A 14,706-nucleotide genomic window follows, 5' to 3' on the forward strand; every position below is an offset into this window, starting at 1 on the left:
GCCTTTAAATCTCAACTTAAAACCCACCTGTTTAGAGTTGCTTATGGCTAAATTAGGGTTAGAGTGCGGGGTTTTGATGTTTGTCTCTTTCTTACTGTTTATTCAATGTCACATGCTGTTTTTATTTTGTTTTTTAATTATGTAAAGCCCCTTGAAATGCCTTGCTGCTGAAATGTGCTATACAAATAAAATTTGATTGATTGATTGATTGAAACCCCTGGAGTGTTGCTTCAACTGTGTGATTCGGGTCATGGTGCTGCCACCACCATGCTTCACTGTGGAGAAGGTGTTCTCAGCAGGATGATCGGTGGTAGATTTGAGCCGGACACAGTGCTGTCTTTGTTGGCCAAAAAGTTTGATTTGAATCTAATCTGACCACGGCACCTTCTTCCACATGTTTGTGGAGTCTCCAATACGTCTTCTGGCAACTTCCAAATGGTCTGCCATGTTTTGTTTTTTTTTTTTTTTAAACAACAGCTTTTCTAGTCAATCTTCCATGAAGCCCAGTCCTATGGTTACATCTCCTCTCTGCAGGATACTGCAGATACTGAATACTTTTGCAGCCAGCTGACTGTAATAATGAGGCTGTATGTTGGCCATCTAACCCAAAGGTTATTTCAGAGGTTTAACTAATTTAGAAGAACACTTGCCATTGCTTATGAGCTCTCTCTCTATGGTAGTCAGTTCTTCTTTAAAGCTGGTAAAATATTTGTTGAGAGCCCAAACAAAAGCCTGGTAGGTCCTGAAAGGAGGCTCGGAGCCCTTCCTGGAGCTGTGGGAGGAGCCGGAGCCTGGCGGGCACGGCTCCGAGCTGTATCCCGTCACCTCATCGATGAACTTCTGAAGCCTGGACACGGCCTGACCGTACATGGCGATGTGCTCCAGCACCGAGTACAGGCAGTTCTGCAGCACAGGAGAAAAGAAGCCAGATTCCTCTGTTCAACAGAGCACGCTTAAGAAAATAACTTTCAGCTTCTTTTCTTTCTTTTTTTTTTTTTTTTAAGCTTACACTCGTCAGATGAGTCACCACCACATTATTCCTTACTGACACTTTTCCATCATGATGCTGGAATATAAAGTTTTTCTTGACACCGGAGAAAAGCCTAGAAAAAAAGAAAAAAAACAAAACAATAATCAACATTTTCTTTTGACTTGATCTCATCAATCACAGGTCTGAAGGTTCACAAGACAATAAAACTTGTGTCATTGCAGCAGAAGAAGGATTTCTTTTCCTCACAGACTTGTCCTGGTATAGCTTACCACAGTGTCTCCCGGATCACTTGGGTCTCTGTGACAAAAGCCTTTTCTTCAGGCAGATACAGAGGATCAGTGTTGTACAAGTGCTGATCCCTGAGGAGGCAAATACCAAACAAACGCAAACATATGAAATCATTTGAACAGGAAACTTTATCTGTACCAAGTAAAACATTTTGAGAAAACCACTGATTAAAGACACGTTTTTATACTTATTATCACCCGCAGTCAAAGACGAAAGGGCGATAATGTTTACGACCATGTCTGTGTGTGATTGATTACCGTTAGCAAAATATCTCATAAACCACTGGATAGATTTTAACGACATTTTCAGAAAGTAATCACTTGATGAACATCTACAGCTGATTAACGTCTAGGGTCAACCCAAGTCAAAATGGCTGCCATAGCCAGCTGACCGTCTGAAATACAAACATGAATACAGCTCAGTCAGTTGTACAGGTACTGAGCTGAGATTTGGGGTGGTAGTAGCTGAGAATCATCCTCAAAACACACTCCGAGAACGAATTTCACCTGAGATTGCGTATAATCTTATTTACAAGGCTTGACCAAAACAGCTATAACTCTGTCTCTTCTCATTGGAAGATAATCTTAGTTTAAAAGTCTGGCATGAAAGGCACCGGGTGACATGCATTCCTTCAAGGAATTTCATTACGGATTACAACAAATGAAGTCTTACCAAACATTGAGCAAGTTGGAATGTAAATGCAAGCTGTGAGGAAAACGAAGAGCATGAGCCGCCCAGTACGGTGTCACCACATGGTGTTCGAGCCAGGCCCGGGCGTCAGGTTCACCCACTGGACAGAGAGATTTACACATGGCTGTCCTCTTAATGTGGTCTCACTGTGACAAAATCCTAAGCATCAGCCAGTGAAACCGTGTAACACCTGTCCACGCCACTGGAACCGTCTTGCTGGCGTTGTCCTGGTCCTCCTGGGGGGTTCTGTCCAGCTGAATCCCTGAGTCCTCCCTGCTGATTGGCTGCTGACTGTCATCGTCCTCGCTCTCATCGTCAGACCACTCCTACAAAGCAGCCAGATTACAACCAAACTCATCTAAACGAGACGAATGGCTTTTACGCCAGTTAAGCTGCACGCGGTGCATAAGAAAGTACGCTTGTGATGATTTACTCACAGGAGTATCTGGATACGGCCCGGCGTCGATGTCTTCACCCTCCATCAGATATTTTGCCCAGTCAAAGTTGTCCTCTGCTTCTGCACAGGCACCGGTGAAAAGGATTACTGCGGGTATGTGGGAATGTAAAAACGATACGAAAAGTCTCACAAATGGAACGTCGCCTCACCAGCCTCCTTCACCCTGGGTCTCTCTGTAAAGTTTGTGTTTGAGGGAGAATCTGAGAGAAAGAGCAGCAGCGACAGAATGCTGTAGTGAGGGTCTGTCTGGAAAAGACAACAACAAAAAGGAAACAGTGCAGTCAGGATATAACACCACATCATACAGTTTACTACAGTTATCAGGGTACTGGAAACCCAAGACTAGATGATCTGCTGGAACACCAGTGTCCCTGTCCACAGTGAAGCCAGTTTTAGATTGTCATGGACTGAGAGGTTGTCGATCAAGGAAGAAGCCCCCTGTTCCCAAAGCAACACCTATAAGTTTGACTGAAGGTTGCAGCTGCCCACATGGACAACCCAAATGCCCTCTGAAAAAAAAAAGTGCTCTAGTCAAAGACAAAGATCGAGTTATTTGCTCACAATGACAAGAAGTTTGGAGGAGTCAAGGTGAGGCTTTCAAACCTAAGAACACCGTACCAGCTGTTAGGCACAGCGGTGGTAGCATCATGCTGTGGTACTGGTGCGTTGCCCAAAGTGGATGGAATCATGAAAAAGGAGCTTTACCTCCTTTAACTTCACCTCAAATGAACAGCGAAACAGTTGAAACTTGAACACAGTTTGTTCTAATGATCCCAAAAACACGCATCAGAACTGGTTCCTGATTGGATAAGGCAGGAGAACATTAAGCTTTTGCAACAGCCTTCCTAAACCCTCCACCTGGACCCAATTAAAGGGTAAGGAAGATTTGTGGGCCAAGTTTAAAAGCCAGGAAACCAACCAGTTTAAATGAAGGGCGGTCAAATATCAGCCAGAAGCTTGTTGATGGAAACAAAAAGTGACATTTAACCCTCTCAAGGCAGGCGTTGCAACAACATATCTGATTTTTCCTTTTACTAAAACTTAATTTGAGCCTGAGAGGGTTAACCAAATATTACTAGGGGTATATGCATTATTTTGGCCACCTGTGTGAGTTAGAAAAATCCACAATAAATTCCGTTCTTGTTATTAAAAAAAAAAAAACATTGAAATTTTCTGTTGTGTAACTTCCTAAAAGTAGTAACATTCATGCCCAGGATGAATAGATGTCAACATCTGACCACAGCTGTATTAGTTGTTAACCTTTTGTTCTTAACCTTTCCACAGAACCTCACTTCAAAATATCCTAAATATTCCCGTAAGTCCGAGGTGATTTAATTTGTTTTTCCTCTGCCTGCGCGCACTCCATCCTGTCCGTATCACCTTTGTTCCATGTGTGTTGGGAAGTGGCGAGTTCAGAAACTCTTCAGTCAGTCTCATCCAGCTTCCTGCCTTACTCAGGTCTGAGTGCACCATCAGCTTCTCGTAGATTCTGGGAAGAACAAAACAAAAACCATTATGCCGGACAACAATGAGAGGAAAAACAAAAGTCACGGTGAAATATTAAACGCTAATCAGGTGGAAGTGAAGCGTAATCAGTGACTCACGCTGCATGATCACAATGGCGAGACAATTAAATGACTGAACCGACAAAGGTTTTATCCACCCTTCCTACTGATGTAAATGTCAACCGCATGTTTATTTATCCTTTACCTTAGGTTGGCCAAAATGTTTTGAAGTTTAGCCAAACAAGCTTAAAAAATACAGCTGCTAAAAATAAAAAAATAAAACAACGGGATACACAGGCGTGAAAGAACAATGAAACAAAAAAAAACTAAGTGTTTACAGTCTGAGCAGTGTGTGTGTGTGTGTGTGTGTGTGTGTGTGTGTGAACAATCTCCTTTAATGATTAAAGATGCTGAAGCAGAAAACTAGGGTAAAACTTCCAGTGAATAAGTAGATCTGATCTTCACTAACTTTCTAAAATTATTCTAAAAAAACAACAACTTTGATTTAGATGTTTACAGCTCCTTGGAAGAAATTAATATAAACCAGAAGCAAAAAAGAACTTTGGTAGAATTATTCAGTCATTTTGACAGTAGGGTTTTTTAATATTTACTATCTTCGTGTTCACTTTTGTATTTTTTCCTCTATAACCGAAAGGCTTGTGGCTTCTGGGGATTGTAGTCCTGGTTATATCAATCCGTGAATTCCTGTTTTGTTTTCCTAATTCCAGCAGCTGAAATTCCCCGAGGACTCCACAACCCCCGCAGATGAACTCACCCACTAATGCTTCGTTGAACTTTATGACTGTCGACGTCCAAAAACCGATGAAACCTGGAAAAGAATAAAACAAAAACAAACATAGTGTTAGTCCGTAGCACTTGTTTGAGCTAGCTAATGTTAGCAGCCGACAAGCTAGCTCCCAGCTTTGTCAGTGACGAACTCACTTGAAATTTGACCACACAAATTTAAGGGCAAGCTGGAAATTTTGGTTCTCCTCGTCTTCGATCCCGCTGATACATTTTATCAGCCTCTTCGTCTCCTTCTCCGTCTCCCTTTCGAAGGAGGTCCAGTGAGCCATGATGCTGCTGGTGATGCTAGCAGCCCCAAATGCCAGGCTGAGTTAGTCCGACTCCTACAGCTAATTTGACGACTCTTCAAGCTAAGAGGATAGATGCACTAATAAAATGTTTTATTAAGAGGATAGAAGAACCAATACTAGTTTAATTAACAGCGCTGCATTTGGTGTTTTGGTCATTGATTCCTCCATTAGCGCGCTCTGCTTGTATCTCACTTCAAGGACTACAGCGCACGCGCAAAACAGAGTAACTGTGTTGCCGTTATGTAGGCAGGCCGTTGTATCATATAAACAACCATAGCACTCCCTTGAGTCTAATGTCACTTCTTTCTAGTCAGATTTGAAAATTAAAGATTATTACTAGTGTAAACTATATTTAATGATCTCCACAACTAAAATTGTATTAGGATAAAATAACTTTAAGATACATTTGTCTTGTTTAGACAGGATATGTACTGCAAATATCCAAGATTAAATCTCCCACCCCCCCATTATTCACGGGTGTGTGGGTTGATATTTATTCCTTCAAGAAGGGCTTCTCTCTCTTGTGTTGTGCCACAAGGCTCCATTCTTGGTCCTCTCCTTTTTGTCTCCTGAAATGCTGCCACTTTGATCAGTTACAGCCAGTCACCGTTTTTCTGTTCACTGATATACAGATTTATTTGACCCATGAAGCCTAGAAGTAGTTTTTTTTTTCAAACTACTTTTCTTGTCTGCATCTTTAACATTAAACAGTAGCTGAGCCAAAACATCCTGTGGTGATGATGCTCCTCGTAACTTTGATGCTTTGATTCAAGTTTAGATCCACAGTTAAAAATTTGAGAGTGAATGTTTGAAATTCGAGGCTTAAAAAGGCCATTTATGCTTTTATCAGCTCGAGGCTTGATTACTGTAATGCTCTTCATGTTGGAATGTCCCAGTCCTCCCTCAGTCGTCTTCAACTTGTCCAAAACACTTCCGGACGTGAGCACATCACCCCTGATTGGAGTTTTTTCTTTGGCTTCCAGTCTGTTTTAGAAATGATTTTAAACTCTTATAGTTTGCTTTTTAAACTCCTAATGGCCTTGCACCTCATTATTCAAATGCTTTAGTAGCTTTCCATGAGCATGAGAGGACCTTAAGGTCAACTAATACATTCTTACTATATATATATTCCCATTCTGTTAATCTTTTATTCAGGTTGTTGTTGTTTGTATTGTTTTTAATGTCTGTTTTAACTTTTATACTGTGAGGCACAGAGCTGAAGATATTGAGGTTCTCCTTGGGAGTGACAAGGATGGACAGGATTAGGAATGAGGTCATCAGAGGTCCAGCACAGGTTGAATGACTGGGAGATAAAGTTAGAGAGGCCAGACTGAGATGGTTTGGACATTAGCAGAGGAGGGACAGGGGGTATATTGGTAGAAGGATGTTAGAGATGCAGCTGCCAGAAAAAAAGACAAAGAGGAGATATATGGGTGCGGTTAGAGAGGACATGGAGGACAGAGGACGCAGAAGACGGAGTTAGGTGGAGGACAATGACTCGCTGTGGAGACCCCTGAAAAGGGAACAGACTGTGAAGCACTTCGATCACCTTTTGGTTGTTGTAAATGGCCATACAGATAAATGCTGATTGATTGAAGAAACGCTAGGCCTTTGAACATTTCCGAGAACATTTTAAATAATGCAGATGGACTTCTTTGACGCTTGTCTGACAATTAAATGGCAAACCGGCTTGTCATACTCTCCTTTTTCCTGCACGCTCTTTAGGTTTACTTGAAGCTCCACCCCCATTTTGGGTCGCTACACCTCGGCGTCAAAGCACACAGGAGCGAGAGTGTGTAAAGCTTCGTCCGGGGTCTGCAACTGCTGTCTGACAAACGGCCCCACGAAAATGTAAGGATTTGAAAGCGGGGAGAAAAAAAAAAGATCCGGTCTTTTTTTTTGTCGTCGACGGGGCGTGGCTAATCCTAACACGCGCGCATAACTTTACTGTAGAGACTCCGGCGCTTCACTCAGCGCTGCGCCGATCTTCGAGTAAACAAGCTCGCAGCCACCCCCCATCTCGCCCCCGCCCCTTCTATCTCTCTCTCTCTCTTTGTCGGCGAAAGGAAATGAAGAGGAGGCTGCACAAGAAGTACATTATTCTGATTCTGGCGTATTCAGGTTTGCTCCTGCTGATCCCGTACGTGTTGGACTACCGGGATAAATCCGCCCGGCGCGCCGTCCCGCCGCAGCAGCAGCCCCGATGCCCGGATCTGGAGAACACCGTGGCTCTCCTGTGGGATAACGGCTACAGAGCCAACGGCAGCGACGCCACGGAGTACCCGGCCAACAGGAGCCAGTCCCGGACACACATCTACCTGCACGCCACCTGGAGGACCGGCTCGTCGTTCCTCGGGGAGCTGTTCAACCAGCACCCGGACGTGTTCTACCTCTACGAGCCCATGTGGCACATCTGGCAGGCTCTGTACCCCGGGGACGCGGGCAGCCTCCAGGGCGCTGTGCGGGACATGCTAAACGCCCTGTACCGCTGCGACTTCTCCGTCCTCAGGCTGTACGCCGGCTCGCAGAACATCACCACGTCGTTCATCTTCGGCTGGAAGATGAACAAGGTGATCTGCTCGGAGCCGCTGTGCGAGGCGCACCGGCGGCACGAGGTCGGGCTGGTCCGAGAGGAGCGCTGCGCCAAGTGCCAGAGGAGGGACCTGCGGGAGTTGGAGAGGGAGTGTAAGAAGTACCCGGTGATGGTGATCAAAGGAGTCCGCGTTCTGGACCTCAGCACCCTCATCCCGCTGGTGAGGGACCCCGAGCTGAACCTGCACGTCATCCAGCTCTTCAGAGACCCCAGGGCCGTGCACAACTCGCGCCTCAAGTCCAAGCAGGCCCTGGTGAAGGAGAGCATCCAGGTGCTGCGCAGCAAGAAGCAGAACGACAAGTACAAGCGGCTGCTGGTGCCAAGCAACAGGCTGAACCGCGCCGAGAGCTACGTGTCCAGCGCCATGGAGCTGATCTGCGACAACTGGCTGAGCGACATGATGCTGGTGATGAACGCGCCGCCGTGGCTCCGGCGGAACTACCTGCGCCTGCGCTACGAGGACCTGGTCCTGCGTCCCATGGAGCAGCTGCAGCTGCTCCAGCGCTTCTCCAACCTCTCCGCCGTGCCGGCGCTGGAGAGGTTCGCGCTGAACATGACGCGCGGCCGCGGCTACTCTTCGGACAGGCCCTTCCTCATCTCGTCCAGGGACGCCAAGGAGGCCATCCACGCGTGGCGGGAGCGACTGAGCGTGGAGCAGATCGGCCAGGTGGAGGCCTACTGCAGCGAGGTCATGAGGCAGCTGGGCTACGAGAAGCACAGCGCGGAGAAAGCCACATGAGGGCGGGCGGGCGGGGGAGGAGGGTACCACCTGGGTGTAGGTAAGGCGTTCTGCAGCCCGAATCTGTGTTTACGTCTGCACAGGAACCGTGCAGCTCCGTCCTGCGGCTGCGTAACCTCTGATCTCCATCTGAGTGAGACAAAATGAAAGCAGAGCCCCAGTTAGGCGGAGGATCACACATCTGATCATTAGCATTCAGCTAAACGGGGCTGAATTTAGGGTTATGCACTCACACCTTCACAGCTCCTGCTGCTTTTCTTGAAGGTCTAAGATTCAAACCCACCTGTTGATTGTATTTGTTTCTTTGTCTAACTTCTCCCTTTTCTGGCTGTCAGCTCATTCATGAGGGGTGCCTGTGCCTAAACCCTGAAGCGCCCGTATATCACTGTCTGCCTGTTGTTCTGTTGCCATCATAGTTGTGGACTTCCTGTCAAAAACCAAACCCACAGCATGTTGCTCAACCGGGGAACATATCCTTTGACCTTTGGTGGAAAACACTGAAAACGTTCCACGTCTGCTGTGGGGTTTGAGCAAAAACCAGCGAGGAAAACCCAGCCCTCTTTCTTTCATTCTTTACATCACGAGCTATAGATTTCCCCCAGGGGCTGTTCGTTTGAGGCTTACTTTCTGCTCTGTTTCTGTCTGTAGGAGTCAGGGAGTGAGAGACAGAGGTGTGCTGTTACCATGGTGACCCCATTGAGGTCCTGGCAGCAGCTTCAGCTAGAGGCAGCAAAGTTCAATGAGTGTTGCATTTGGTAGAAGAAAGTTAATACACTGGGTGATGAGTTACGTGTCGGGTTTGAAGTCGAGGTTAACAGTTAGATAAACGGCTGAACTGTCTCTATTTTAAATCAGGCGTCACTGATTTACAGCAGCAGTTGGAGCAAGATGGTCTGAAATACCTCTGCCCTTGTCAGGACTGCTCTGCTGCTTCATAGAGGCCTCATTGTTGTGTCCCTGGCATCGCCGGGGCCCCCGGGGGCGGCTGGCAGCGAGTCCCCGGGCCTCAGTCCGTGCTGTCAAGAAGGGAGCCATTGTTCGCACTCGTCCGTGACGAAGCGGGGGGGGGACGGGGGTTCCGCCCAGGCTGCCACCTTCCAGCTCTTACAAGCGAGGCCCTTTACAGCAAGCCGCTGAGCCGGAGACAGGCGCGGCTCTGAGAGGCTGGAGATGTTGAATCATTTGACTGCACACCTCTGTGTGCCTTCTGCTCCCGCATCTGGGACCAAAACGCTCGTCTGAGAGCCGACTCCTGTTCCTCGCCATCGTTCGGTGTCATCAGACTTTCCTTCGTGCTTTTACTGCAGTCCAGCTACAGCCGCCGTTTTAAACCGTCGAAACCTTCAGCTTATTCGGGAATAGTTTGTTTGTTGGTTTTTGCAACTTTTATCCTTTTTTTATCCTATTAAAATACACCTAGATCTCTTCATGTCCCTTGAAAACATTGTCTTCAAAATTTTTACTGTTTCTGTTATCTTATGCTTCTTTTAGCTAGCCTTTTGCTGCTTTTAGTTGTTATCCAGTGTTTTGGAACTTTAGCTAATAGCTAGCATTTAGCTGCTTTTACTTTTTGGATAGCTTTTGGCCACCATTTAGCTACTTTTAGCCTTAGGCTCATGTTTTTCTGCTTTTTTGCTTCTTTTAGCTTTTGACTAGCTTGTTGCTGCTTTCAGTTTTTGGCCAGTGTTTTACTAGTTTTAGCTTTTATCATCTATTCAGCTCCTTTTAGCTCCTGCTCTCCTCGTTTTAATGTGAACTTAGTTTCAGTCATTCAGCCCTCACGTTAAAATTTCTTTGTTGAATCTGAAAACCCCGCCGCCGTTTAATTCTTCTCTGTCTCTCCCTCCTCCAGAGTCCCGGTGAAAGGTGGAATAACTGAAGGAGCTGCAGGAATGTGGTCCGCTAGCAGCTTTCATACGTGCCTCTTAGGTTGTTTTTTTCTTCACCCGAGCCGGGTCGATGAACTGGAGAAAATGGTGGAACTGGGGGGGGTCAAAACAAGCAGAAAGAGCAGCCAATCACACGGAGATGGATTTGAAACAAAGAGAAGGGAGCTTATTTTCACAGCACTGCCCGTTTTGACACCAGCAGAGAGAGAGGAGAGAGCGTTTTGGCAAGGGGGGATAAAATAAGAGAAGAGGCTGCTTTTGTGCTGCCCCTACACCGGCCAGCCTCCATCCTTCTGCCCTTTTAGTAGCACTAATCCCTCCTCAAATCCACAAAAGGACCCGAGGTGGATCTCGTCCTTTTTCTCGGGGCGTGAATCCAGGGCGTCAGCAACTCATCCGTCCAGTCTACGACCGAGCAAGGCAGCAGCCTCGATTATTACCGATACCAAACAGCAGCGGTCCCGTTAACTATTCAAACTTGGAGCTCTGAATGAAGAGACTACAGCATTTCCAGGAGAAACGACCCAACTCAGGAGCTGTTGTCCCACCCCAGCCCCTCAGGAATCCAGGCAGCTGCAGCGCCTCTTTGACAGATCGCTCAAGTTGGCGTGAAAGTTTCTAAGAACCCACAAGACTTCTTGGAGACCCGTTTCTGTTCTCCACCTCCGAGTGTGTCTTTTTTGTTTTTTACAAGCACAACAAATGCTACTGACTCTTTGTGTGTGTGTGTGTGTGTGTGTCCTCTAGTTGTTTCAACCCTTGCCAGATGCTGCCGTGTTCCTCTTGTTCGGGATGTGCTGCCAAGGCGTCCGGTTTATTTTGCCAGTTCGACTTTAGAAGTTGGTTCTTCATTAACTATTCTCGTTGGAATACCTGTAGACGCGTCAGAGGGGGATATAACTTTAAGCTATTTAAACTGACTAGAGTTCAACTTGGAGAAAATGTGTTCCTGTTGCGGGCGGCGGTGCTGTTTGGTACGATTCAGAAGCACATTAAAGTTCATACAGCTGATTGTTGACCCAGAGTTTGTAACTAATACGTGTTTGAAGCTATAAATGCCTTGGTGAGATACAGAAGTCATACACACGTCGGCTGATTGTTACTGAGGGGGAAGTTTCAGTCAAACACTGGTTGGAAATGTGCGTTCAGGTCTGATGTCTGATTTGTTTTTAAGCATTAAAACCTCCTGCAACAGTTACCAGCGTGCAGACCGTTGTGTAACCATTAATCACTGCCTCTGCAGCCTTTGCGGGGGGAGTGCAGCACACAGCTGGGCGACCCAGAATTTTGAGCATTTTTATTACCATGTTGACATGCAAGCCACAGCACACAGACTGCAGCCAGCTGCTGTTAAAAACAACAGGTGCACACAGCGACAATCGGGCTACAGCTCATATTTCTCAGGTGCAGGGAGTGTTTTAAATATAGCTGGCAGGACTACTGACAGCGCAGCAGTGTGGAGAAAGACGGAGTCCTCATGACAGTTACATAAGAGTCCCACGGGTGTCCTCTGGCTTGCGGTTAAAGTGCCAGTCTTCTCATTTGTTAGCCCTGGATTTAGTTGTCCACACAAGGCTCCCACGACTTGGCCGGATATAGTCTCTTTCTCAGTCGACTGCACGTCAGTAAACACAGCAAAGGTGGAGGGGAAGTGAGAGAGACGTTTAAGGGCCCCTTTTGAAAAGAGAAATGATCATCGTACCTGTTGTAAACGGACAGGACTGATGGGCTAACAACTAGTCCAAACACAACTCGGACCAAAAGGGTCTTAAAACCACTCCAGTCTCCAAAGCTTTATAGCCGTTTAAATAAATGCTCATTCATAGACCTTTACGCCAATATCAGTTTCACAAGACAGGCTTGTTCATGTATAATTCTGTGGTTATTTACAAGCAGCTCCATTACAGGAGGAGTTTTGTAATATTTCTGCCGAAGTAACTGCAGAATATAAAACCAGTAGCAACGTAAAGATCTATGAAATCAGAATTGGTCCTTTTAGCAAAAACTCTCTTCAGATCCTTTGGTGATTATTCGATTTTTCTTCCTAATCACCTTCAAAAGGTTCAGAGACGTCTGCCACTGCTAGTCCTGCTGGACGGGGATCTTTACGTCCCTTCATTTCCACTGGTCCACCGCGGAGGGAGACGCACGGATTCTGGCAGTGAAGCTGAGCTCACCTGTGACCGTAGTTTCCACTTTGTAATCCTTTCAAAATAAAGCAGGATGACAGAGATCCTGGGACGCTACGAGTAGTTACGCTTACTTTAAGCACTCGTACTGGTGTGGTGTGTTGATAAAAAAAAAGGACCCCTACTGGAAAAGCACCTTTAGTTCCCATCCTTACTATGAAATAGCATTCGCACAAACCACGGTGAAGATTTTTTTGGCGACTGGATCCAAGATGGCAGCGATCCACTCTGGTCATGGCTGAGTTTGTACTTGCTACTCGTCAAGCCTGTTAACCTTAACCTTTTTTTTTCTTCTTCCTAACTGAGGTTGTTCAGAGAGCCATCTACAACAGGCAAGATATTATTTCTTCATAACTCCACAGAGGCTGAAACATCCCTTTTAACAACAACAACAAAATAAAGCCGTTAGGTCTTGATTTCAGGTAATAAAATTAATACTTTTCTGCGCTGCCTTTTTAAAATGATAAACCAGTGGTGTTTTTAATGCTACACATGAGTTCTCCTGTGAAAGGCGATGTTCCACAGTTGGACTTTGCAACATTTCTCCCTCCTCTGCATACACAGCTAGATTCACATCTGCTCAGAGGTCCCCGGTGAGCTGCGAGACTTACACAAGACTCTCGCTCGTGCAAAAAGCCTCAGACTGACCTCCCACGGCAAATACAGGTCTTTCGCACCTAACCTTAGAGCTCCTACGTCACCGCAGCAGTTACAGGTCGTGTGGTGAGTATCAAACAGGAAGCAGTTCGCTTTGTCAGCAACGTGGTTCGAAAAGTAGTTCACCTTTTGCAGCTCCTCCACCTGCCTAAAGTACAAAACAAAGGACTACAAGTCAGAATGATTGGGTTTAAGCTGCTTGAGACATCACAACGTCTGCAAACAGTGTGTTTTCACTTGGATTAAAAGGAATTCTTAAAGAAAATTCATTAAAGAGTGCCTGACACGGGACTAAAAATCAACGTAAAACAGCTGAAAAGTGAAGGAAATAAACAAGTCAGCAGTTTGTAACGATGAATGAAATGCGACGATCTGTGGGCTTCAAGATGAGCTCTTCGGTGTTGAACTTTAGGTTAAACTCTTTATCTCGTTTCAAACAGACCACTGTGAGAAGTAGGAGTAGCCGCTCAACATGGGAGATAATATCGTTCAACTTCAAGAATCCAATTCTGTATACACAGCCCCCCCACACACGCACACACACTCATGTGATGCTTAAAAAAAGAAAAGAAAAGAAAAACCATCAGAAAGTCCTGTGTTGACTGCTAAAGAGAACATTATCCTGAGCGAAAAAGCTAAAGCTAACAAGCTAATATGTTTAAGTTAGCCTAAAGATCAGCCTACAGAGATGCTATAAAGAAGTTCAAACACCTTGCTAGAAATTCATTAAAATCATACAGCTCCATCAAATACACTGCCTCGCCAAAAACAGGTCACCTGAATTTAACTGAACAACCAGGTAAGAGCCTCCTATTGGATAATTACTGCTGGGGCGATCATGTTTCAGCTGGCAACAAGTTACTTAACCCCAAGTGATGCAATGTGTAGCGCCTCATTTGTTAAACAACCAAGTCAAAAGACATCCTGTGGTCGTAGAAAAGATGGTAATCTGTTTTAGAAGGGTCAAGTTGTTGAGATCTGTCAAGCAGAGAAAACATGTTCAACGCATCAATAGTACAAATCATGGCACACCCCCACACCCCCCATTAATTCACTAAATCTTTGGTTTAGTGAATTAATGGGAGGTGTGGGGGTTAAGATGAGTTTGGTTGTAACCTTTGGTTTAGGGAATTCATCTTTTTGACAGAGAAAATTTGATTGTTGGATATTTACAGTACATATCCTGTCTAAACAAGACAAATATATCTTAAAGCTATTTTATCCTAATGCAATTTTAGTTGTGGAGATCATTAAATATAGTTTACACTAGTAATAATAGTATTTTATATCTTTAATTTCAAATCTGACTTTAAAGAAGTGACATTAGACTCAAGGGAGTGCTATGGTTGTTTATATGATACAACGGCCTGCCTACATAACGGCAACACGGTTTCTCTGTTTTGCGCGTGCGCTGTAGTCCTTGAAGTGAGATACAAGCAGAGCGCGCTAATGGAGGAATCAATGACCAAAACACCAAATGCAGCGCTGTTAATTAAACTAGTATTGGTTCTTCCGGAGGATGCCGGTCAGACCTGGCAGGCCCAAACGTATTGTGAGGGTCTGTTGGGAACGTCTGGCAGAGTCTCCTGTTAGGCGGAGCTTTAACTCCCA

The 14,706-nt window shown here is 45.5% G+C and overlaps 2 protein-coding genes across 2 annotated transcripts in view; one reads left to right on the top strand and one right to left on the bottom strand.

Moving 5' to 3' along the window:
- The window catches only part of tubgcp5 (tubulin, gamma complex associated protein 5), a 12,179-nt gene extending 6,925 nt beyond the window's left edge, over positions 1-5,254 (bottom strand). The window contains exons 1-10 of the mRNA XM_017423427.3: positions 4,874-5,254; positions 4,707-4,760; positions 3,807-3,915; positions 2,576-2,672; positions 2,407-2,486; positions 2,160-2,295; positions 1,952-2,069; positions 1,261-1,350; positions 1,010-1,103; positions 651-903 (exon numbers count right to left, since the gene is read on the bottom strand). Of these exons, the coding sequence (XP_017278916.1) occupies positions 651-903; positions 1,010-1,103; positions 1,261-1,350; positions 1,952-2,069; positions 2,160-2,295; positions 2,407-2,486; positions 2,576-2,672; positions 3,807-3,915; positions 4,707-4,760; positions 4,874-5,007 (1,165 nt within the window). The 5' untranslated portion in view covers positions 5,008-5,254. The remainder of the gene's footprint in view (positions 1-650; positions 904-1,009; positions 1,104-1,260; positions 1,351-1,951; positions 2,070-2,159; positions 2,296-2,406; positions 2,487-2,575; positions 2,673-3,806; positions 3,916-4,706; positions 4,761-4,873) is intronic.
- A 1,535-nt stretch (positions 5,255-6,789) lies between these two features.
- chst7 (carbohydrate (N-acetylglucosamine 6-O) sulfotransferase 7) lies at positions 6,790-11,447 on the top strand. The gene is made up of 2 exons (XM_017423572.3): positions 6,790-8,400; positions 10,213-11,447. The coding sequence occupies exon 1, from the start codon at positions 7,098-7,100 to the stop codon at positions 8,358-8,360; it is 1,263 nt and encodes a 420-aa protein (XP_017279061.1). The 5' UTR covers positions 6,790-7,097; the 3' UTR covers positions 8,361-8,400; positions 10,213-11,447.
- The last annotated feature ends 3,259 nt before the right edge of the window (positions 11,448-14,706 follow it).

Source organism: Kryptolebias marmoratus, linkage group LG24, assembly GCF_001649575.2.
Source record: "Kryptolebias marmoratus isolate JLee-2015 linkage group LG24, ASM164957v2, whole genome shotgun sequence".
NCBI lineage: Eukaryota > Metazoa > Chordata > Actinopteri > Cyprinodontiformes > Rivulidae > Kryptolebias > Kryptolebias marmoratus.

What these genes read in the sequence shown, in the direction of transcription:
- chst7 (XM_017423572.3), top strand. Translation starts at nt 7,098, where the DNA reads ATGAAGAGGAGGCTGCACAAGAAGTACATTATTCTGATTCTGGCGTAT.